A 26,511-nucleotide genomic window follows, 5' to 3' on the forward strand; every position below is an offset into this window, starting at 1 on the left:
AAATGATAGTATTTTGAGCTCATAAAGTTTTAGAGTATAATACAATTATCAAGAATCACAAACAAGTAATTGTATTTGGTCCAAGTGGGAGATTGTTGGAAATTTATGAACCTAAATACAATAATGTATGTGGACTATACAGTTATGATTGTATTTATACGCTATCATATAGTTTAGCCCAAATAAAGTAATCCAATTGAGTAATTATTATTGTTGGGCTTAGCTTGTCAAAAAAAAAAAAAAAAAAAGGAAAAAAAAAAGATAAATATATTGTTAGGCTATTTACGTCTTTTATAGGGTATGGGTTCAGTTTTATGTGTAGAGACCGTTGGACCTTTTTTTAATACATGATGGGTGGATTAGGAAAGTGAGTCTATATAAATAGACATCTAGGGTTATGGTCCCTAGTAGTATATATAATAGACTCTCAGTTATATCTCATCAGTAGAGAGAAAATCCTAGAGTGTATATCTACTATAAAACACATAATCAAGAAGGAATTTGAGCAATTATCATGGAATCCGGTACGCTTCTACAAATTATGATTTACCAATTAATTTAGTATGAAGATTAAAGTTCATAGTAGGAATTAATCCTAACAAGATTATGAAATATCATCTATTCATCACCTCATTACTTCACACATAAATGTTAGCACTTATTTATTTATTTATTATTATTATTATTATTTTTTTTTTTTTGGCATGCTAAGGATCACTTTAGTCGCTTTGATCTTAATAATATTTCATATCAAGTGTAAAAAAGTTCATATAATTATTTAACATAAGTTGGTTTTTTTTTTTTTTTTTTTTTTTTTTTTGGTGAAGAACATAAGTTGTTAAATCCACTAAACTACAGAGTTCAATAGAGCAAATTAAATATGACTATTAACAAATGAGGCGCCTCAACGTTGCATTATTATTGAAGTTCTCACAACCTAAAGCAAGCATACACAAAGTTGGAGCTTCTCACAATTTACATAAACTTTATGTATTACAATGACTAGGAGGGCCTCAATCTTACATCATTTTCATTACTAATCATCTTGTTCACACACCAACAATGGTAGTAGAGCTTCCTTGAACCAGGATCAAGTCAGATATCCTCTACTCTTCAGACTCTCGACACAATCTTTGACGATCTGGTCTAGAGGTGTAAATTGTAATCCCAAATCCATAAGCTTTTTCCCTGCATTTTCTTTCCTAAGCAATCCAGGCTGTGTGTCTTTTGGGAACCTATTTTTTAACAACATCAACAATAAAAAAAAATGTGTTTTAGAAGTAGATATACTAGTTTGTATCAATTGATGCAGAACAACACATAGTAATTTGGTGCGGAAGTAAGCTTGGTTTAAATGCAGTGGCTGATCCACATTGTGTTAAGTGGGATCCCTGAATATCAAAATTAAAGAGTTTCTTCTATTAAATTTTGGATTTATCCAATTTTTTAAAAATAATATGACCATTTGACCTCGATAGAAACTAATTAATCAAATATATTTTGAACTCACTTGATAAAAATTCTAGATTTGCCAATGTTTATATGGTAATTGGTAAGTTCCTACTACTTTTAGCCACCTTCCATCTAGACTCTCCTTTCCTTGGCATTCTATATTTCCGTTCTATTAACATTTTGAAGATAGGACTTTTACTAGAGCCCATTGGCTAGTAGCCATATAAGTAGTATATGTATTTTAAGATGTAGAGAGTTGAAGAGAAGAAAATGGAAGATATAATACGTACTTGGGGACATTGTATTGAGGGTAAAGCTCGGCAACCTTAGAGGCTAAGTCACTAAAATGAATAATATCTTTGCAGCACAAGTGCCTTCCTTTCGCAGATTTGACCTCATACAACAATATATGTGACATGGCTACATCTTTTACATGGGCGCAACCTATAAAAAACTCTTTATATGTTTCGGTGCTTCCTGCAACATAATCAATCAAGTATGTATATCAATAATAAGACATTTATAAATTGATGCTTGTGAGTTTTCCTAAGGTTTTTTGGTGCTTAGGGAGCCACAAAGGGCGGGTGATGAGAATCGATCTCAAGATCTCCTAGAATCGAAAGGAAAGCTCTAACCACTTGAGCTATACCTCACTCTCAGAGTTTTCCTAAGGTGATATCTCCGTATAAACATGAAAAATTAACATTTACAAAAATTAATCCACATAAATAAGGGTTTAAATAAAAAATTTTAGATAGAAACAAGTTCATGAAATTTTAGAGAGAAAATACAAGTTTACTTCCTTATAGTTATCAATTGACAAAAATGTAAATAAATTGAACTTTTTTTTTTTTTTAATTACATACGAGCTAGTATCCTAATTGTTGATTTATTTACAAAATTGTCATGCTGAACAAAATTGTTAATTTATTTACAATTTTGTCACTTTATAAATAAATTTTGTTTATTTAGGAGATTAACGGAGCTTCCTAAATTTTATATAAGTTCAAATAAAATAATTCCATACAAAATTAGATGTGATAAACAAAAGTTAAAACGATTATTAGAAATAAAGTTTGGATCTTAAACTAGAGCAATTAACTACTTAATTACCTTGAAGGAGACCCAAAATGGCGCCCACACTTGAATTTATGACTGGTGGAAGAATAGGGCCTAACACAGTTGCAGGATTTAGAACAACCACATCCACCGCTTTCTCTTCGGCTACTTCCCAAGCTGCTTTCTCAGCCCATGTTTTTGAAAGTGGATACCATATCTACAAAATATGCAACAATGAGATATGACACCATTACCAATAATTTATCGATATATAAAAAAATCTCCATATGTCAAATACTCGGTTCTCGGCCGGTTAAATTTTTAAGTTCATATTCTCTATTCCCAAAAGTTCGACATAAATATTACTGACTCTTATTTTAAGAACTTTTTTTTAAAAAAAAATAGTGGGTGTAAAATCAAAGTAAATTGTGATAGAGATATGGAGTAAAAAGGTATGTGGGTTCGAAATTAAAAAGAATGTCTTTCGTTGATTTTTTTAAATTTAAATTTAATTTTTCTATTCTATAATATGGATAGCTATAAATGTGGGTTCGAAATTAAAAAGAATTTCTTTGGTTGATTTTTTTAAATTTAATTTTAATTTTTCTATTCTATAATATGGATAGCTACAAATAAAGAGGTGATAAAAAAATTGGGCCGGATCAGGCCTTAACATGATACCACGTGCCCAAATCCACAAAAAATAGCGGGCTTGTCGAGCCAAAGTGGATTTAGGGGCTTTTTTGGGTCAGATTTAGGCTTTTAGCTAAAAAAATGTTTATAGGATTGCCCAAACCCGTCCTATTTTCGGGCCGGATCGAGTTAGGCTATCGGGTCGGGCCAATATTGATCACCTCTTGTATAAGTTTTTGTAATAAACTACTTCAAAAACTTTTTGGTTACCAATAATTAACTAGGTCTTTATGTTACCATGTCGTCATAATAAATTCAATTTGTCATTAAATACTAGGGATATTGTATATGGAGTATATCTTTATATAAGACTAATAAGAGTAACCAAAATGCTACTTGTAATTATTTTTCAATCTAAACTTCTAAAGTAATAATCAATAATTTGAAAGGACTCAAAGGAGTATAACTTGAGATTTAAATTATTATATCACTAATCTATATCTTTAACAAACAATAGATAGTGTAATAATATAATTAATTTTAGTAATAAAAAACTTACCTCATTCTTTCTACAATAATCCTCATCAGTCCAGCATTCTTCTGATTTGGGAACATCAGCTGGCCAATTAGGGCTAGGCACAATAGAAGAAATTGAGGAAGTGACCACTACTCGTTGAACTCCAACCTCCTTGGCTGCCGTTATAACATTCTTTGTTCCGTTTATTGCTGGTTCAAGCAGCTCTTTCTGTCACTCATATAACATATTTATTAACAACTACTAAAATAAGTCATGCTTATAACAACTACCAAAATAGGTCATGCTTATAACTTATACTCCATCCGTTTCAATTTGTTAGTCTCATATACTATTTTGGGCGTTTCAAAAACATCTACCCATATTGAATGTATTTCACTTTTAACTTAGGGTTTTTTTTTTCCTATTTTATACATATTAAATTCTGATTGGTTAAATTAATTGATTGTGAATTGATGACATGACTCTAAGTAAGGAAATTATTCCCTTGAATTATGCAACTATGTTTGATGGTTTCCTAAAAAAATCAAAAAAATTTAAATAAGGTAAAACTATTTATGAATTGTTTGAATTGTTTTTGACTTTAATGTTAGATTCCAAAGATTCTTCTTTTCTTATTTTATGTGATTGATTCCACATGGGGCTATCATATTGAAACGAAGGGAGTATCATGATGGGAGAACCTTTTTTGCTCAATAGATATAATTTTGCTCATTTTAGAATTTAAAATGAGTAAAAAAAAAAAAAAAATCAAATGAGCATAATACACCCAAGTGTATATAACAATTTCTACATTGATGAACGCATTTCATAGTTGTAAATTTTTTCTTTCTACCTAAATGATACAGTATATGGCATCATTCTTTTTCCCCTCATTTTTTCCTCTCTTGTTTCAAGATTAGGTAGATAGTTCTTTAAAAAAATTAATGAGTTTATGAAAAAACATTTTTTTGACTAAAAAATAATTACTACTTGTACTTTTTTTTTAGAACAATTAAAAAAACTACTGTGTATTTAAATCATGCAAGGTACGGAGCTAACCTAATAATAAATCAAGGGATACAAATAAAAACATTAAATAAAATTAAAGAACTTATATGCATGATTAGTTATTTTGACCTTGCTAAAACCATTCTTTAAAAGATTGGATCATTGTATAACACGAACTAAAAGATATGAAGTATTAAAACGAAAAAAGAGCTTATATGAACTGTCATAGTCCACTGTCCAAGTTATTTAAAAGAATCTAGCATTACTGGACTACAATGTTCCACACAGTCATTGTGTAATCTTAATCTATTAACTATTACTAAAATAGAAGATGCTGATGTCATCACTGTCCATGTGTCGTTCTCTTGATAAAAAATTTCCCGCTTAAATGCAATGATGATGTCATCTTTTTTTTTTTTTTAATTTTTTTTTGAGCTATCTTATTTAACATTTTTGAAATTTAAATATTAGAACCTTCTGCCTTACAACTAAAACCTATCATTTTATCATAGGAATTAAAACAATTTTAAATAGCATACTAATAAATGACCTTCTACATTGAACTATGAATTAGAAGACGTCGAACAGTTACTATATCATAATTTTGATGAAAATAAAAGATTTTAGATAAACCGTACATCGCACGGGTTTTAAGCTAGTTTTTCCAACATTTTTCAAAATTATACTTTCTCTGTTTTTGTTAATTGTACCACTTTTTTTATTTTATACTTGTCAATATAATACTTTGGCTATTAATATCTTTAATTATACATTAGTAAAACTGATAATTAAAAAATTGATAGCCGCGATGTATCCAACTAGGTCTCACGCATGACTAGATATGTTTTTTTTTTTTTTTTTTTTTCTTCAGAAGAACACGTGACTATTACATATAAATTATAAAAAGAATGTCAAAGGAAAATGTATGAAAAGGGTAAAAATCCAAATATTATAATTAAAAAAACGAAGAAAGTATAACAATGAAACTCCAATTTTGTCAACATTTCTCAAATCATAAAACATTTACTTTAATCGGTGATCTGTATATTTATCTCTATCGTTGAAAATAGTATGTACAAACCATTGATTTAGAAAGTGCATAACATTAGTGTTTACACAAAAATAAGGAATCAAAGAGAAAGGATTGATATGGTGAGTAGATATAAATCCAATGAGGATAAAATAAAGTTATTAAATTGATTAACACTATGTTTAGACTTTAGACATGTACTAGTTTAAGTCCCGTGCAACGTACGATTTTTACTTAATGTAATTATGAATTATTATGTTAATTTAACAATATTTTATTAAAAAAAAATTAACATTTTTAATCGAAACAAATACTTGAATTTCTTTTCAAAAAAAACTAACTTGAATTTTATGTTATATCGATATCTAAAGTTACTTGTATTGATCCTTAAACATTAAAAAAAAAAAAAAATGCAAATTTCATGATTATAGGATTTTATATAAGAATGAAATTTTATGTCATTTATAACCTGTGTAATGTACTTATATAGGACATATGTCCCTATTTTATAGCCATGTTTTGACTGGCACAATATTATATAGCATGCTTTGACTGGCACAAGTGTTTTATACAAATTTAAGTGACTTATTTTTTGTGGCAATAAATAATCAAGGTTTTTTTTATTTTATTTTATTTTTATTTGTAGTTATTGAACTGTTGTGTTATTATTATAAATAAATCAACAAATATATAATAAAAGATAAAGTGTTAATTTTGGTTGGAGCAAAAACACTTTCAAAGGAAAAAATATGATGTAGAATGATACAGAAATACAGAGTATGGGTTTAGTACATTATTATAATAATATTACCTTATATACATAGTATATGTTTGTTTATTATAGAAAAATACCTATTATAAAATATTTGAAAGATATGTTAAAATATTTTCATTGAATGCATATAGAATATACTTATAGTATAGTTGCCAAATTGAAAGTTAGACATTATAAAATATATAAATTAATATGCATGAAGATTATTAAAATAAAAAAAAATAAATAAATAAAATAGTGAAATTGGTGGGAAATTTTTTAGATTCTCTTTTAGCATTATGATATTAATTGATGGTTGATAGTTAAATAAAAGAAATATGAGTAAGATTAATAAATAGTGTCAAAAATCAAAATCAAATCAACAAAAAAAAAAAAAAAAAAAAAAAAAAGATAAAGTAACAAAATTCAGAAGAAGACTCTAAAGTAACAAAATACGAGTACATTGTAATGCATTTGTGTAGAGAAAGCAGGTCACTTAATTAATACCTCAGGATCCTTAACTTGACCAATAACATTGGGAGATGCCAGGTGAAATACGCCACCAGTGCCCTTCACAGCTGCAACAATCGACTCATAATCAAGTAGATCCATTTGAAATAGCTTCAGATTTTTTTCATTCGCTCCTTCAAGTGCTAATAGATGCTCTGTTTCCTTCTTGTCATCTATCGAAAGCAAACGTTATATATTAATTGCAACACTTTTATTTTTTACAAAATTGTTTTACTTCAATTGCAATATACTTGACTTTTTATGATGATTAGCTATCATTTCATTAATCCTTTCATTAATCAAGTAACTAATAATGAATTTAACACAAAAGTATGTAACTAATCAAGTAAATTTTTTTTTTTTTTAAATAATACGTATATTTTTACAATTTTTTTTTTTTAAAAAAAAAAGGTAAACAATACGTTTTTATGCAATACTCTTCCTCATTGATCATATACTTTGTACTCCGTATTACTTTATCCATCATCATACCATAGTCAAAAGATCAAGGAATATGTAGTTTAATTATTGTAATTTGTAAAACTGTTGAAGTGTTGATGGAAGGAAAATAATCAAAGAGAGTGTTACCAAGATCTTGGACAGTTGCATGGACGGTGTAACCGCGGTTAAGTAGGAGCTGAACTAGCCACGAGCCTATGAACCCACTGGCTCCAGTCACACACACCGTATCTGCTCCCATGGTCTCTTTCAATGATCTTGATCCTTACCTTATTTTTTCTTTTTTGGTTTAGTACTTTTTTAGCATATAAAAAAATCAGGTTGCTGTGAATGTTGTCCATATTTGTAGTCAAATTCTGGGATGAAAGCAAACCACAAGAACGTAGCGTTTTAAGAAGTACATATCATTTTTTTTTTTTTTTTACAATCTATTTATAAATATAACTAAAGTAATTACCGCTAATGTACTTTCCACATGTCAACTTCCTATAAAAAGTTTTCCCGCCAAAACTAATAATGACATCATTATTTTTTTTAACATAAATAATTTTTTTTTTTTTTTTGAGGAAAAATAAAAATTTGAAAATGCTAAATATTTTTCTAATAGATTTTATAAATTAAAGGAAGGTTGGACTATTTCATTTTCTTATAAACATTATTTTTTTCTCCTACTACGTATATTTTATGCATATACGGGAAGTAAGTAATCAAGAAGCCAAATATCGGGCATGGCCCAAAAGTACACGACGTAACAACTGCAATCACTTTAGGTTGGCTCAGTTCGTCTCATAAATGGCAACAATAGTCACAGATGAACAACAATGCTTATACGTGTTATGAATTTTGTGAATCAAATGTCCTTTCTACTTTCATTTACTTTGGAACTTTTGGATGAGGACAATTATTTGAAAGGAATACAATTGATCAAAGTTTCCATGAAACAAGGCAACAAATAATTATCAATTGTGGTCCGTAAAAAGGAATGAACAACAACAATTTGCACATGGTTCTTACATTTAGTACTCTTTCTGGAATTCTCTAATCTATTTCTTCTAAATATTTTAGACTACGTTTAGTTTACATTATTTTTACTCAATTTAGAATAATTCACATTATACCTAATAAAAAATATTGTATTTGTTTCATGGTAATCGCAATTGGTACACATGTCAATGCACAACTTTTACAATAAATATTTGTTCTAGAGCATTCACATTAGTGGAGTAACTTACAATTACAAATAACTTTCTCATTCCTTTTTTATCTCTTCCATATCATATTTCACTATCTTGAGTCACTATCATAAGTCACTCTCTTATTTTTCTACTATGGTGAATCACCTCATTACGATTAAGTTAATTGTTATATGCTAAATTTGAGAAAGATTCATAATTTGGTTGGTTTCAAATGCCATCAACTACACAAATTAGGAGGGCATTTGTTACACCCAAAAAAAAAATCAGATTTTTGTCTTTTAATTGACTTTCTTGACTTTGACTAAGTGGAAAGTCCTAGAGTTAGTGAAGAGTCTTTGGTTAATTGGGTTTAATACATAAAAGCCATTGGGCTAATATCTCATTAGGGCCTAATAGCGTAAAGATCGGATTAGAAGGCTAATGGACGACTTTTAATTTTTAAAGTAGAGTTGGCGCCAAGAAGCATAATCGCACTAAAGTTATGGGAGTCAGCCATAACCGTTCCATTTTGCCTATAAATAGAAGTACATAGATCTAAAGAAAGAGTCCCACAAACAACTTAACAACAAAAATTTCATTTCTTTTAAGCTTTCTTTTTAGTTTTTGTAGTTTTCCCTTGGCGTAGTAGCCAAGCGACAGTGTAGTTTATCATCTAACATGTTTTGATGATCGTTCGTCTTTTCCAATACGACCATGGAGGTAACTTCTCCTTCAACTTGTACAATTGTAGACCTGTCTTTATCCTTTCATAATAATGGAATTATTTGTATCTTTTGTCATATGTTTGTCTATTCGTTTCTTTGAGCAATCTAACTTGTTTTACTTCTTTTGAAAAAGCTTCCTTATTTGTTTGTTTAACGTTAGCAAGGTTATCAATTTTTGAAACCGCTAACTCGAGAGGCAGCCCCATAATACTTTAGGACAAGATAGAGTATTTAACCTGTTGGTAAAGAGCAATATTTACCTCAACACTAATATATTAAAAGGTGTACCTAACAACATCTATGTGCCACGTAGATTCCTCATTACGCCACGTCACATACGTACTCAATTCCTCAATACACCAAGACACCCACTCAATTCACAATATGCCACGTCACCCACGCAACCAACAATACTCTATGGTTGTTTCAACTAAATTAAAAATAATAATAATAATAATAAAACAAGAAAAAACAATATGGACGAGGTCCAAACACTCAACCTCTTAGAAGTAAGATCATTGTTTAACCATCTAGGCTTATTGTCACCTATGATCTAATCTTGCACACAAATAAATTAATATTATACTACAAAATTATTGAAAATACATATAAAATATTAAATGCCTTTTAAAAAATTAGTAGTTAGTTGAACAACTACAAAAGTAGCAACCTGGGCAACGCCCAGACTTTTCACTAAGCTAGTTAAAATGATAATGTAGAGATTTTGCCACTTGTCATCTTCTTGTGTTGTCATTGGGCTCGTGTGCGGAGAAAGTCACTGACTTAGAAGGAATTGAAAGGTGAAGTTGTTTCAATGTTTCAAGAAATTTTCTAAATTGCACATCAATTTTGTTTCTCACAAATTTATGGGGATATTTATGGAAGTCTTTGCAATTGTTTGGTTTCTCTTTCTTTTTCTTTTTCTTTTTCACTCTTTTTTTTCTCATTCTCAAAATCTCACTTCTTCATGCACAAACTCACTCTCAAATAGAGGTTCACTCATGCTGACCTTCTCATGGTTTTTCTCGGGGACACTCTCTTCCAATTCCTTCCTACTCCTAGTTGTTATAGCATTGACAAGTCTCTTTGGGCCTAGCCCTTGGGGTGGAAGTTTCGAAATGCTAGCCCCTTCCTTTAAAGCATTAGACTGTAATACCCCGTTATAGACAGCCAAATGTGTCTCCCCAAAACCAAACCCCGTGATGAATACCTTTCGCGTCATTTGATTATCGAACGAGGTGAAGGTGTGGAAAGTCTAATGATGAGGATGTTTTTATTAAAATATTTCTCTTTCTGTTTTTTGAAAATATTTTCTTTTCTTACTCCTATTTTATGGAAAGTAGCCAGTCCAATTTAGTTTGGTCCATGATAAGGGTCTAATAATAGTGTAGTTGGATTGGGCTTGAAAAGAGCTTTCCAATGATATATTATAAGGCCCAATTCCGATGAATTATGAGGAAGTTATGGATTAAATTAGATTAGGCCCAATGATCTAGAGGAGGGTCTATTAACTATTATCTAAAAAAGGATGTTTTATTTAGAATAAAATATACTAAATCTGATTTCGAAAACTGCTCGGACGCTTAATTACTTGCAACCGGTGTTGAAGGTAATTACGCGTGGAAAAGCGCGTTGACTTTTGGACCAGCGCGAGACGACGGCGTCGTCGCCAGGCACTGACCTTCGTCGCCGGGCGTTGGCCTTCGTCGCCTGGCGACGAAGATCGTCGTTTGGCGCTGGCTCCTGTCGTTTGCAACATGAGGAGTTTTATTCCGAATATGATTTTCTTTGATCCCGTGCTATTTTTCTTATAAATAGGGGTCGTATCTCCTTGTTTTAAAACCATCTACAATCATCATTAACAACAATCATATCTCTCTAAAAGCTAGAAGCTTTCTTTCTTTTCTTTCTTTTTCTAAACCTTCCCTCTCACAAAATTCCACATTCATTAGATCTAGACACGCCTAGCCAAGTTCGAAGTTGCCTTCGCCCTAGACGTGAAAGGTTGATAATTTCTGAGGGTTTGGTTCGAAATCCCTATTTCAATTATTTTATTTAATTGTTTGTTTATTATTTTCCTTGAAGTTACTAACGTGTGTATTTTGTTATTAGAAAAAGATACGAGGCATCGAAGTAAGTACTTTAATTGCTTTATTGATCTTTTGATATAGAAATCATGCTTAGATTATTTTGTTGATTCCTAGTATCATGTTAGGATGTTATATTGCTTCCTAGTATCATGTTTAGGATTAACTAATATTTCTGATATTTGTTATGATGCTTCCTATTTCTTTCTTAATGTTATGTTAGTATCATGCTAGGAATAAAGCTTTGATCTTTATTGTTTAGTGACATGCTAGGGTTTGTTATTAATCTTGTTAGTATCATGCCTAGGGTCTTGCTAATATTATTAAGCTTTATTGAGATTGAGATTATGATGATTGATGATTGTGATTATTGTGTTGCTTGATATTTATTGTTATTTCTTGATCACGCCTTTTTATGCATGTTTAAAGGGAATTTGTACTTGTAATCACGCTTAATAAGATAGTTAATAATCTTGTTTAGGCTAATATAATTATAATTCAAGTGATCGCCAATAATAGATTTGCTCGTGCATTAAATTCAACCAACATAGATAAACAGGTTTAGGGTTAACCTATTGGTTGTATGTTAGTCAGAAAGCGCACATGAATACGAGAAGAATAAAGTAGAGGCCTATTTAGGGCAGGTTCAATCTCTTTTAGGTTGGATTTGTACCTTTATCCCCGAACTTCCAGTCATGGTTCCAGACCTATTGGAGTTAACGATCTCTTAGATCGTTAAGGGGTGTAACCTTCACCCTGTGAACGGTTTACAAGTTCCTAAAACTTGTTGGCGACTCTTTTGCTCTAGCTTCCTTCCCTTTGGACGCCACCATGCTTAAGTGTATGATCACAGTGGGGCTCAAGTGTGGGATGCTTGAAATATTCCCTATACCCGTATTTTTGAAACGTATTTTCTAATTAATTAATTAATTAGTATTCTCTTAAAAGGGTAAGATTTATTATCCTTTTATTTTATTTTAAAAACCAGATTATTTATATATATTTTAGATATTTAAATTAAGAAAAAAATTATATCTTTCTATTTATTTAAATGGGCCGAAAGTCCTATTTAATTAGCTAGTAATTTTGGATTTTCTAAATGTAGAACATCTTATTTTTCTTCGTTAGTTAAGTTAGTTTAATTTGGTATTTTGTAATTAATTATTTTCTACAAAATATATTATTTACACAATCATTTTTATTCTTTAAAAACTTGCAAAATATTTTCCTAAATTTCTAAAGAGAGGTCCGAAAATATGATCTTAGGAAAGCTCAAATTTTCGGCCACCGTATTATATTTTGAGCAAAATTATTTTGGTAATTTTTGTATTTTAATGAACTTCCTTAAATATATTATTTTCCGTAATTTTATTTCTCTATCCCCTAAAAATTTGATCATCTTATTTTCCTACCTTATATCTTCGTTGATTATTCCCCAAGTAATCTCTTTTGCCACATTATTTTTTATGACAATACACTTTCCTTAATTCTTAATCACTTTAATATCAAAACTTTCCATATTTCTTTATTCTCTTCTCTAAGTAATTCCTTACTTCTTTTTACCATAATTCTTCCTACATTCTCCTACCATAATTATTTCATTCATGAGCCTATAAATACCCCCTTATACCTCTCATATTCATCACACCAAAACTCAATTCTCTTCTTCTCTCTTCTTCTTCTTTTCCCTAAACCTTTTCATACTTTTCTTTCTACTATTTTCATACATAATCAGGTCGTACACATTGGAAGCCAATTTGCGGACACTTCTGGTCGATTTTTGGGGTTTTGATGTTTCACGAAAGATTGTTTCTCTCAAAAAATCATTGAGTTTAGGCTGAAGAATCACCTAATTAGGAGTTACATTGAAGGAGTTATGGCCTCTGCATGTTCTGCCTATTCTTTCCAACAAAAATTCAATTCTCTTTAATCCTATTATTTTATCTTCTTCATGGTTAGTTTTTGTAAAATAAAAATACCTATTTCAAAGCTATAATTTTATACTAAAGTATTATTTTAAAAGAGTTTTATAGTCCATGCACATTAGATTTGAGTTTATGTTGTGATAACCTTATGGTTATGTTATTTGCGAGGTGTATTCGTGATTGAACTTTGAAAGTGCAAAGTGTTGATTGATAGTCGGAATTAAGGTACGTTTAGGTGACTAGATACATTTGAAAGTGATTGGTTTGAATAACATGTTTTATATGATTTTATTGGTGATTGGATTAAATTGATTTGAATTATGATTTATGAAATAAATTATGTTTGGAGGTATTGATTTTAATATTTGTTTTAATAAATGTATTTTTAAAGGATTGATTTTCATATCATGTTTTAAATGGTTTGAATTACTTATCATGTTTAAATAAAGGAGTTGAATTGAAAAGTTTGTTGAATTAAATAAAAAGTTTTTCAAAGGTAGAGTTATTGATTTTGAAAAGTTATTAATATGAGATTTAATTCTCAAGTATTTATTAAAAAGGGTTGATTTTAAAAGAATGTTGAATTGAATATAAAGTAGTTTTGAGTTATCCTATTATAAAGATTGATTTTATTCAAAGAGAAATTTCATGAGAATCATTGAATTATTTATTAAAGCTTTACAAGCATGATTATATTAATCCCACTATGCAGATTTGGTTGATAAGACTATGGACTTTGTATGTGTTAGGAGGGTGTGTCCATCATAGGGGATCCTTCTCCTTAAATTCCCATGGCCCTTTAAAAGCCTAGGACATTAGACTTGTTGGGGTGTATTAGGATTTGAATTCCTGACTGTGTTGGGGGACCTTGAATTAGAATTGATCCTATCATTACGCTTTTTTGTAAGAAACAAGTAGGAGTCGCTAACGAGATTTAGGAAAACTCATAAACCTCGTTCATGCCTTTCTCCCAAGTTGAGTTCAAGGGATATATAGCACGAATCGTAAGTTTACCCATGCCCAAATTTGTCTACGTGTACAAAAAATGAGTTCGGGTACTAAAATAACGTTCCTTTTAGGGAGGAATCCCTATTCTAGCCCTAGTGCGGCCTCTACTAGCTCTTCCTTTTTCACAATTTCATCACCAAACAATACATGCAATGTGGATCCTAAATACTAATTTAGTTGATTTTATTTACAAGCATTAATCATGTAAGAATTACATTGCAAAAGTCGTTATTCTTTTGTTATTCAAATTCGTGAAAAGAACAAGAAATAAACAATGTTTGCCTTGACTTAGGTGATAAAACAATCAATTATTATTCAAATTCTAGTCTTGATTAACACAAGAATACTATGTGAATTAAATTAATTAAAAGTTTGTTTAAAGTGATCAAACAACACTATCTACTCAATTAATGTTATTTAAACAATAAAAGAAAAGTGATTTATCTAAGTGTTCAGGAAACTAACCGTTCTTCTTTTATGTTAAACCCCCGTTTAATGCGTTTTTGGACTTTCTTTCTTCTTCGTACCTCCAAGGATTTCAATGGATTCAATTAGGGTTGGAAAGTATTTGGGAAGAGAGAAGAAAAGTTGTATGATAGTAAGAGAACTTGAGAGATTAGGGTTTTGAGAATGCTAGGGTTAGAATTCTGATTTTTTGTCCTCTTTCAGGTTGAACGAAGACCCCTATTTATAGGCGTAGGAATCAAGGTTTAGGGTTTTAGAGCCGTGGCGTCAGGTGGCGTGCACAACTCTCAGAATCGCGCTGCGCTGGTATGCCCAGCGTAACTCTTTGACTTGCGCTCGGCAGGCGCGCGCAACTCTGACAGTTGCGCGAGGTGGGGTTTGCCTTATACGAAAACGCGTTTTTAAAACTTCCATAACTTTGATTGCAAAGTTGGATTAAGGCGTGTGAGATATAATTGGAAAGCTCTGAATGTCTACTTTTTAATTTCGTTTGAATTAGGTTAAAATATGTTCTGGATCAAAAGATATGGCCGTTGGAGTGCAAGGGTGTCGGTTTTAGGACCCGGTTCAGTGTTTTGATCACAACTTCTTCGTTTTAACTCGGAATTGGGCTTATAATATACCGTTGGAAATCTCTTTGAAAGGACTATCCATTTGTATTGGCCTTGCATAGAAATTTGATGGTTGGTTTATCTAATTGGCTCGGTTTTTAACAATGTAAGATCAATTGGATCCAATCATTGCATTTGACGCATTTAGGTCCATTATTAATCAAGTTTAAACATGTATGAGCACGTTTTAGGCCTAATTAGTAATCGGAAAAGGATCTAAGATAACTTGTTCTCAAATATGTGTTTTAACTTACTTTATAATGCATTTCATAGTCCATAAACACTTCAACTTTGATTTAGCATGAAGAACGGATCTTTGTAACATTATCGCACTTCCTATTGGGACAAGAGGCCAAAAGTAGGTGTTTAAAGTATGGCCTAGTATTTCCTCAAGGATAGCCTTCTATATAAGGACACTAACTTGGGGGGGGGGGGGTGTACACACTTAGGTGAGGAATTGGTTTTATTAATTATTCTATTGAAATATTGGATTATTGGGATTGGTTTCAAATCATGAATTTTGGAATTATTGGATTAATTATTGGAATTGGTTTCAAAAGCATGTTTGAAAATAAAATTGAGTTTACATTATCTTCCACTTATCGTACTTAGCATATTTTCTAATTCGTATTTCCTATTTGTTTTGGTTCGCCCTGTTTACCGTAATGGTAAGCAGTGTTAACTATTTTCAGGTGGAGTCATGAATGAGCATATGGGAGTCCTGGGATTTTCTTCACCTAATTTAGGAATGTTTGTCTCATCTTTATTTTGAATACTCGTAACAATGTTACTAGTTTTATAAGTATTAATAAATGAAAGTTGATTTTTCTGCTGCAAGTTATGTTATTGAGTTAAGTATTTGAGTAGCCTTGTGTAATCACGCGGCGGTAACATTTCTAAGTCTATCTCTACGGTATAATTATACGGATTATACTAGTATTTCCGTAGAGGGAGATTTGGGGGTGTTACATAGACAATTTAGAAATTTGTGTTTCAAGCATTTTATTATGAGTCATTACCTCACTAAACTTCTTGTCACTAGTGGCCATGAAAGTGTTGAAGATTTTTGTTTGACTTTCTATCATTTCCTCTAAATCCGGCCTATGTGGAGGTATTTGTGCATAATAATTATTTTGGGGAGCTCTAGTAGAAGGATTTGTGTCTTCGTCAAGTGCAATTACTAGATACATAAATGGATCAAACTATGGAGATAATTAAGTGTGTACTTTTGGGTCGTCGTTATATCATAGCTAGAGGTTCTAATGATCTTTGGCTTAGTAAAATAGGCCAAACCCAATTGGATGGATCATATAAGGTCACACAAAGATCCTAGATCGAGCATTAGAGGACAAGGCCCATGTTAGGCCTCATCCTCTAGGTGGCCGGCTATCTGAAGCATTTTAGGTGGATTGGGCTTGCTTCCTAGTCTAGTTATAATATGATTATAAATAGACAAGGTGCCTAGGGTTGAACATAACATTCAGTGATCAGTAAGATCAAACCCTAATTAGCAAACACGAAACCAACCCCTCTCATACTCCCTCTCTCTCATGGATCTCTCCCTCTCCCTCGGCACCGGTGGTGTGCCTTGTTCGAATAGCTACGTGGAGATCACGCTTCAAAGGTGTGATCATGTGATTATTGTGTGTTATGCATGCGATCATGATTTAGGTGCATAAGAATATGATTCATGAAATTCCGCTTATAGTACCTAAAAAGTCTAACAGTGGTATCAGTTAACCTCTTGCATGAATACGCTTGATTATAATAATACGATTATTTGAAGTCCATGTTCTTAGTTTTATAATCAATTAAGAAAGAGAAGTTATTTTAATTATGGTTCAATTATTATATTAAATGTGATTTAACTCTTGGAATTGATTTAATGCGATTTAATTATGCTCAAAATAGCCATGAAGAGGACCGATTTATGCCCTAGTTCATTCGAAAATTTCAAAATCCCTAACCTTAATTTTCGGAATTTTTTAAAATAATAGCCCTAAAATATGATTTTGTGCTTGAGTTTTTTATTTAATTTGATTTGATTCATGTTTCATAATTTTAATTAGATTGGTTTATGCTTAAAAATGTTTTGTGTATGGTCATCAATTTAATTTTAAGAGTTAGAATGAAATTGGGATTAATTTTATGATGAACCCTAATTTTAAAATTGAAAAGGGGTTTAATTTAAATTTTTGGACTAATTTATTTATTTTAAACAAATGTTAAACAAATGTTGTTTTTAATTGAATTAAAAATAAAAAAAATTGATTTAGAGGCGGCAGCCATGGCTGGGTGGCGCATCCACAACTGGGTGGCGCAACCACGTGGCTGCCGCCACCGCTGGTCCAAGAGGGAGGGGAAGGTGAGGGCAGAGGTCTAAGTGGCTGGGCAGCAGCTGTGCAAGCGTTGCACATTGCTGCCGTGGCTGCTTGTGCTGCTGCTTGCTGTTGCCCTTGCTGCAGAGGCTACGTAAAGCAGCCAGCCACCGTGCAGTACCAATTTTTCAAAAAAATATTTTTGTTTTAAAAATATTTCAAGATAAATTCAGATTTATTTTGGGATAAAATTAGTTTTATTTGAGATAAAATATTTTATTTTAGGATAAAATCAAATTTTCAAGATTTGATTAATTTTATATTATCCATATTTAAGTTGTTAAATTTTTAATTATCTATGATTAAAGTGTTTAATATTAGATTAGATATGTTAGGATATTCTAAGCATATTCAAAAAAGGATAATAATTGATTTAAATAATGTGATTATACCTTAATTAGATTAGGATATCATTGATTCTAAAATTATTTGATTGGCTAGTAATTAGGATAGATTCTCCTAAATAAGTTAGGATAATCATGGAAAATAAATATGATTTATCTTCCAAGATTAAAATATGATTTGATTCTATCTTATGCCTAAATTAAAATATATGATATTTTATAATTGGTCATGAATAATATACGATATTATCTAATTATGATTTAAAATATGAGATATTTTAAGAAATGCGTTGCCTTAATTATGAACATTCGATGTTGTAGTTTAGACAAGCATGTAGAGTGATTTATTATATGGCACTTTTATATAATATATGATATTATGTTGCTATATATATATAGACTAGTATGACCCATATATTCTAAATACGATCTGCGCATTGTGATGTATTTTGTAATCTAAATATGGACTGCGTACCGTTAAGTATTTTTGTAACTTTTATTAAAAGTAAATAGATTATTTATTTAAATAGTGTTAGTCCAAAGAATCCCATGAAGTGAAAGCCTAAAGGAGCAAGGTAGATGGAGATCCATGAAGGTTCAAGTGAGAGCATTTCATTTCTAGTTTTCATAGGACTAAGGGGCCATACTATGTCATGCTTTATTTATGCATTAGAAGATTATGCATGTTAGATTATATTTATGTTGATTGATGATGCGCTAGAGTTCACTAAATAATCACAACATAATAAATCTAGGTCTTAGTAGTATTGAGATTACTTTTCCAATTGAAGACCCAACAAACCTTTGATGATTAATAATAGGTCATGCCAAGGCTAGGTGTCATTTTATCTCTTGGGTAACTTGGGTAAATCAAGTTTTACAATTTTAATTGGTTATGCTCAACAAGGTTACCTAAAGAGTTTAGAACCTTGAATCAAAGGGTAATAATTAAACATATGATGGTTAATTATTCAACCAAGAGTTATAAGAGTTGTAATCAGTAAAGAGTTTAAACACCTTGAAAATGTAATGGTTGATGGTAGGGCCAGAGTCCAGTCACTTATTGCACAAATAAAGGGTCTTGGAATCACTTAAATTCAATTGAGATCATTTAATTATTGAATAAAGCGCTTTAAAGTTACATATTTAATTTGTTTATGGTACTTTAATTTTAAGTAAACATAATTATTAAACATTGCCTCATTTTGACATAGATGGGTAGCTGTAACAACAATGACAACAATACTTTACTACAACAATGAAAACAAGGCTTAATTTTCTCAACTTCAACGATTGGGAAAGCGAACTTAGAAGTCTTCTACGGAATGAAAAGCTTAAATTTCGTTTACACTTACCAATCGAGGGCAGATTTAGCCCAGGCATGACTCTTGAAAATCATTTGAGAAATGTTTCAGAATCTAAGAGAGTTGTATATGTCATATTGTCTTCTACTGCAGAGGATTGGGCTAGAAGATTTTTGGACTATGAACCTGACCTCTTAATCAATTGCTTATTTGCAATGGATTACTGAATTCCCATGGTGATGGAAAATTTGATGGAAACATCGAGGAAATAATTTAACATGGTTCCCAAGAACGACGACTCCTGGACTGGAAATATTAGGTTTGAAAACTATAAGAACTCTGGTGAGATAATTACTAGAAAACTCATGTCAGGACAGTCAGTACAAATTCATGTGGACATGATGGTTCAATTATTCAACTACATGAGTATGTTAGGGAGAGCATTCAAAGACAATGAGGTTCATGATATAATTCTTCATTCTCTAAATGATGGTTTTGACCTCGAGAAACTATCTCAAGATGATGAGGATTTCGCGGTCAAGCTAGTTGATTTACTCAAAAATCATGCAGAGAATTACCTGAAAGGAGAATTAGTCAATGCTTGAACAAGGATGTCCCTACTACGATGAAGTGACAGGTAAGAGTTACCTAATATCCTTGTTATAAACATTTTAACTTTCACTTAGGTATGTGATACCAAGTTGCAGTGCTAACATTATTATTGTTGTGCAGAAACTACAAAGAAGTAAGGCTAGCATGGAAATGGAGCTTGAAGGTGAACTAGAAGTGTTCGAGTGACCAAAGATAGATTTATAGTTTTAATTTTAGAATTTTTATAATGATTTTAGACAATTTACAGATTTGATGAGACAATATTTCGGTTTTCTATTGAGATACTGAATGGTTTTACTTGGCTTAGACAAGTGTTGATCCATGACCAAGGTAATAAATTATTTTAATTTTTGCTAGCTATGAGTTAATTTTTATTTTATGACATTGATATAAGTATATAACAAAAGCAAAATTAGATGATTTAAGACAAACTTACTTATAACAAAGTAGAGTTGGGTCACATAAACCAACTGCGCATCCAAAGATTTCAAATGGATGGACTCTTATTCTCATTTTATTATGAATCATTTGAAAATTAAAAGTCATGCTTGTTAGGTAAGATGACCAAGTCACCTTTTAGTTGAAAGGGTGAAGGAGCTAATGACCTTTTGGAACTCATACATATGATGTTTAAGGACCAATAAGTTCAAAATCTAGCAAAGATTTAACTATTTCATTGCTTTTACTAACGATTTAAGTAAATATGTTCATAATTGCTTAATGAAGTAAAGGTTGGAAGTGTTGAAATGTTCAAAAATTCCAAAATGAAATGTAAAATCAGTTTGAGATGAATAATTAAATGCTACAATATGATTGTTGTGATAAATATTTAACTCATAATTAATGGTCGTCTAAGGAATTGTTGAATTAATTCACAATCTAGGAACACAACAATTAAAAATGTGTGTTATAAAGTAGGAATCATACTTTGCTTACCATGGTTCGTTCGATCAAGGATTAGCTTTAATAATTTACAAATATTGTTTTGAGGATATGCATTAGAACAACAAATAGCGAACATACTAAACATAAACTCAACCAAAGCAGTTGAAAAGACGTCATAAGAGTTATGGATTAGAAATGTTTCAAAAGTTGTCTTTTCTAAACAAGATTGAAGGTTATGGAATCTATGTAAAATGTTTACAAAGGTGACATAATAGACCCTAAATAAGATAAATATTTATTCGTGGGTTTTCCCATGGAAACTAAAAGGTATTATTCTTGTTTCGGGGTTTTTTTATGTCCCTCGGGAGAGTTACAGCTCTAGACTGGATTCCGCAAGGACGCTTGTACCTGCAAAGCAAACGGAGCACCGAATAGTCGGTGGTCCGCCTCCAAAGATTAAGTTAGTACGGTATTCGGAATAAAACGTGCGGAAATTAAGTTATCTGCTCGGATTCCAAGCTCAGGTGCTGTTTGTTTCTTGAGAACGACAACTCAGTAATGATTGCAATAATTAATGTAACGTAACGTGTCCCCATAAATGAGGGGAATGTCCCTATTTATAGGGTCTTTGGGAATTGTGTCCTCCCTAGGGTTTAGGGCACACCGATTTTCGGCGCCTCAAAGTTTGGGCCTTGAAGGCCGTCTTTTTAGGAGGGGTATCTGAGTGACACGTGTCACACATTTGGAGAGCCCATTTGGGAGCTTCCCAGTGCGACATGTGTCGCTCTCTCATTGGGCCACTTAGCAGGGTATAAAATACCCTAAACATTTGCCCCTCACAGGGGTCACGTGCTTGGCACATGACGCTTGTGACAGGTGTCGAACTGTGAATGGTTGAGAATTTTATTGTTACTATTCACCTGGTCTTAGGGTTTTACCCTGGAGCATTTACCCCCTATATAAATAGAAGGGTTGACCTCTCTTGAATTCACACTTGCGTGAATCTTTGGGAGAATCTTTGAATTTTTGACTTTCGAAGACTTTAGACTTCTTCAGCATCCGACACTCGGCCAACTTCGTTCGCCTGCTCAAACAGACGTCCCAGACCGGCGCCTCTTGGTACCTTCTTCTAAGGTAATCGCCTGATCCTTTCTTTACTTATTTCTCTGCATTTTTTCTTTATCAAAAATGGTTTCCCAAATGCATCCGGCACGACCTAGATTAGCGATCAGCCGGTCACCGGGGCCGGCTGAATCTAGAACTAGGAGTGCCGAATGCTCATTCGAGAACTTTCCTTTGAGTACATCTCCAAATCCGACAGTGTCTGTGCCCCTGCAGGACACGATGGCTAGAACAAAGCAGACGACCAGGAGATATAGGACGGATGGTTCTTGGTACCATTCAGAAAGTGAGACTATTTTCTCGGACGGCTCCATTAGGGCGCCTGTCTCCGAGATTAGTAAAGACCCCCTAGTAACGTCAGCACTCCCATCGACTCATTTCTAGAGGAGTGTGATGAGGAGTATGAAAACCACGGGCCGAGTGGATCGGTGCCGGATGCTGAGTTGGGGGAGGACATTGCTGGCACCAGCCGGCAGGCCCCCAGCTCTGAAGAGAATTCCGATGATGACTCCGCGTCATCATCCTCCAACTGCGTCCCCGTTGACTCTGAGGAGGCGCAGTCGAATCTTAAGGCTGCCAGAGAGTCCCTCTTCGTTGAGAATGGAGAGGGCTGGGAGGAGGCGTCTGCTTCCAGGCGACATGAACGTGCTCCTTATTACTTGCACGTCGCCGAAAGCAGACGGATAATCATGAAAGATGATTTTGAAAAATTTATTTCTGCCCATGTCATGGGACATGGGTTCGTACTGTCCGTGCCGGATGCTATAGACACGGTCACCTGGCCTGAGATGGCCTGCTATGGTGACCGGTGCTTCGGATACGAGGCGGCCATCCAGGCAGGACTGCGTTTCCCTCTCTATCCGGTCGTGGAGAGGATCTTGGACGGGTACCAGCTGGGTATTTGGCAACTAGCCCCCAATTCTTGGGTTAACATTCTGGGCTACGTTGCCACCTGTGAGATGCTGAAGTGGAGACCAGCTTCGAGGCGTTTGATCATATGCACTACTTGAGCAGGACTCGTAATTCAAGCGAGATCGGCTGGTTTACTCTAACCAGCCATACCCGTTATATGATAACCTTGGGGAAGGAGAATAAATGGAAGGAATGGAGGACAAAGTTTTACATAGTCTCTTCCCCAGATTTCCAAAAGAACAAGCGGTACAACCGCTGGACTCAGTATCCACCCCTCCTGGCTGCGAAGAAAGCCTTTTCGCCTGTTCCCAGGCGGGCGCAGGAGGAGATTTTTGATCGGGGCCTTTTCACTGTGGCCGTCCAAACGAACAATGAGACGGGGGTAAAGGAAGTTACCCCCCAAAGTTATATTCCCCGATTCGAGTGGCTCTCGGACGGGACGTACTTGGCCGCCTGTGGCCTTAGTACAGAGAAGCCGAGAGGTAGCTGGCCGCTTGAATTTATCAGCTTTGTTACCCACATTGTTTCATTCATTTCATTTCTAACCCTTGTTGTTGTTTGGTGCAGACATAGCAATGGCAAAGCTTCCTTCTCACAAGAAGCCGGCTGTCTTTGCAGCCTTCTACCGCTCGAACCTCAAACGAGCGGATGAGCAGCCGCCAAGCGGCACTCCTCAAGTAACAAGCTGTTCAACCTTGAAATTTTTTCAATGAATTATTTAGTGAAATTTCTCTCAAGGTCTCACATAAGAATTCTTTGCAGGGTGTCTCATCAAAGCCTGCCCCCTCTTCTCAGCCGGATCCCAAACTGCGTAAGCAGTCGGCTGGCGACGTTTCCCAGAGTTACAGGAAACACGTTGCCACTAAGCCAAAGAAGGGAACGGGCGCCTCTTCCCCCATTCACACTCCAACAAAGCCGGACACTCAACATCGAGCGTCGAAGAGTGGCAAGCAGCCACTCACCACTGCTAGCGGTACAGCAGGCGGCAGCGAAGCCGCAGGGGGAGAAGGAGGTAATTCATCCGACCATCCGGCCATATTTTTCAAAAAAAGCAACTGTCTTCGAAAATCCTAACTTATTGTGTATGTATTGGCAGATGCTCCAGTAAGGCCAACTGTTCTTCAGATGGCCAAGCGGATACTCAGGACGCCTGTTCTTGAGGATAAGGCGGCCGTCAAAGGAGTCGGCACCCTTGACCTCGACGCCATATTGGCGCTTCTTTGCGAGGTAAGACTTTATCTTGTGACTTGATTGATGTTTTTTGCCGAATGATTTCTGATGAATTCTTTTGCTTTGGGACGACTGCAAGCTATGCTGCGCGTGAGTGGTCTTAAAGGGCCACTCAACGAAAAGACCAAAGAGGTAAAGGCAGCGAATGCTCGGGCCGCCTTTACCTTGGACAAAGCTCAGTTTGAGATTGCTCAAAATGAGATTCTAACACTTGATATGTTGTATTCCCAGGCGTCAGCAAATCTGCAAGTCCAGCAGAACTTGGACGCGGCGAGGCAACGGGTGAAGGAACTCCAAGACGAGGTCAAGAGCCTTAAAGAGAAGCTGGAGCCCCTCCAGGAGGCGGAAACCAAGGTGACTAACCTTGGGGAGACGGTCAAGAGACTCCGAGGGCGGCTGCAAAACCAAGAGACCCAACTTCGGACCTTATAGGTCCTTGTTGGAGGAGGAGAAACAGGCCCTGGTCAAACAAATGATGGAAGACAACGAAGCCATCATGCGTGCGGCCTTGGCAGCTGTGCAGCCGTCAGCCGATTATCAGACTTGGAAGATCCAGTTTGATAAGGCAAATAACGAGTTCAATGCCCGACTCCTTAAGGAAGCTCAAGAGGCGGCCGAGCGGGAGGCGGCTGCCAAAGATGCCCCAAAGGAGTCCAGCTCATCAGGTGACTCGTCTTCTGGGGACGAGGAGGATGATCAGGGGGAGAACGAGGAGACAAAGGAGCATGCGCCGGAGGACAGGGCGGATGCCGATGTTGAGAAGCTCCCCTGATCTTTAAGCTTTAAGCTCTTTTTCTGCAGCCGAATGGCCAAATATTCTGCTTTTTCGGCCTGCATGCCGAGTAATCTTGTGTTTTTACCGACCAAGGAGTCGGGTGATTTAACAATTTCTGGCTATGCTAGCTGACAATCACAGTCGTCTATTTTGACGGCTGTTTTATTTATTTAAGGAGCATCCGGTCGTTTGACCGGTTTTATTCATATTGGTGTTTATGCTTTAAAAATTTTCAAAGCTTTCAATTTTTATGTGCATAGATTTTTTTTTTTTTAATTTTTTTTTGGCCAAGTATTTTAACCTGTATAGTATGCAAATGTTCTTGCCCCTGGCCGGATGTCATTTGGTTTCAGTTGCATGGATTGATTGACTTAGAAATTTTTATACTTTAAAGAGTATGAATGGTTTCTGAGTCAATCAATCACTATGGTGATTTCCCCAAACCAAGCGACAGACGGCCATATAGAGCAGATAGTTTCTTGAATGCATCTGGCCAAAGGCCTCGAGTAATATAGAAAAGCTGCCAAGTTTTTTGACTTAGCATATTCATTGAAAACGGATTGGTCTGCCTGCCTTGCCCCATAGCAAGGACAGGCGGTAAAGTAGCCTCTAATCTTGAAACAGTAGCCGCCTTCCGTCTGTACTAAAACAGTCAGAAAACTCAATGCTTTTTAGATTTCAAGTTAGATTGAATCAAACGACTGCGAGCACTGCCTTAGTGCATTCAATAGGGCCGCTTGTTGTATTTGTAGAGCAATGTGCCACCCAAATGGGAGATGCTTCTCATCGACGAATTTGCCCGGATGGACGTCGCCGGTTGTCTAAATCATGTTGGAGCAGACAGTCGTACTCATGTTGGAGCAGACGGCAGTTTTAATAATGTTCATCCGGCCATTGGCCTTGCTTAACAAATAAATAGCCACTAAGTCATTGACTTAGCTTTAAATAAAGGATGATTAGCTGCTAAGTTATTAACTTGGCTTAAGGATAGGTTTAAGGACGACTGTTTTGCAACAGTCGGGTCCTTTCTTGGGCGTCTGCTGTTGGGGCAAACGGTCCCTCAATCATGTTAAGTTTTAAAGTGTGCTTAGCCGTCTGCATATTGTGCAGGCGGTAGCTCGTAAAATCTCGACGTTGTCCGTCTTCACATTGTGTGGGCGGTGTTCGAACGACGTCTTTAGTTAAAGTTTAGTCTGCCTGCACGTTGTGCAGGCAGTAAGTAGGATTTGTCGGCACATAGTGCAGGCGACATCCTTCATTGTTGCGAGTATGGTCCTTCTGCACTTTGTGCAGTCGGTACTCAAAATAAAGAAAATAAAGACAAGTATGAAATGAAGGCAAAATTTCATTAACAAGTCAAAAACTTTACAAAATTTCAAAAGTAATACTTCTTTAGGTTATCAACATTCCAGGTTCTGGGTAGCCTCCTACTGTCTGGTGTTTCCAGGCGGTAGGTGCCGCCTCTTACTTCTTCATAGATTCGGTAGGGGCCTTCCCAATTTGGGGTTAACTTCCCTTGCTCATTCGCCCT

The 26,511-nt window shown here is 34.3% G+C and overlaps 1 protein-coding gene across 1 annotated transcript; it reads right to left on the reverse strand.

Annotated features, from left to right (window-relative positions):
- Positions 1 to 904: 904 nt before the first annotated feature.
- Positions 905 to 7,685, reverse strand: LOC145590642 (cinnamoyl-CoA reductase 2-like). Its single transcript, XM_081647062.1, has 6 exons — positions 7,552 to 7,685; positions 6,961 to 7,136; positions 3,704 to 3,889; positions 2,566 to 2,728; positions 1,743 to 1,929; positions 905 to 1,235 (listed from the first exon to the last, which is right to left on the reverse strand). Exons 1-6 carry the CDS (start codon positions 7,661 to 7,663, stop codon positions 1,091 to 1,093), a joined length of 969 nt encoding a protein of 322 aa, XP_081503188.1. The 5' UTR covers positions 7,664 to 7,685; the 3' UTR covers positions 905 to 1,090.
- Positions 7,686 to 26,511: the final 18,826 nt, after the last annotated feature.

The sequence above is a fragment of the Chenopodium album genome, chromosome 18 (assembly GCF_948465745.1).
Source record: "Chenopodium album chromosome 18, dcCheAlbu1.1, whole genome shotgun sequence".
NCBI classification, from domain to species: domain Eukaryota; kingdom Viridiplantae; phylum Streptophyta; class Magnoliopsida; order Caryophyllales; family Amaranthaceae; genus Chenopodium; species Chenopodium album.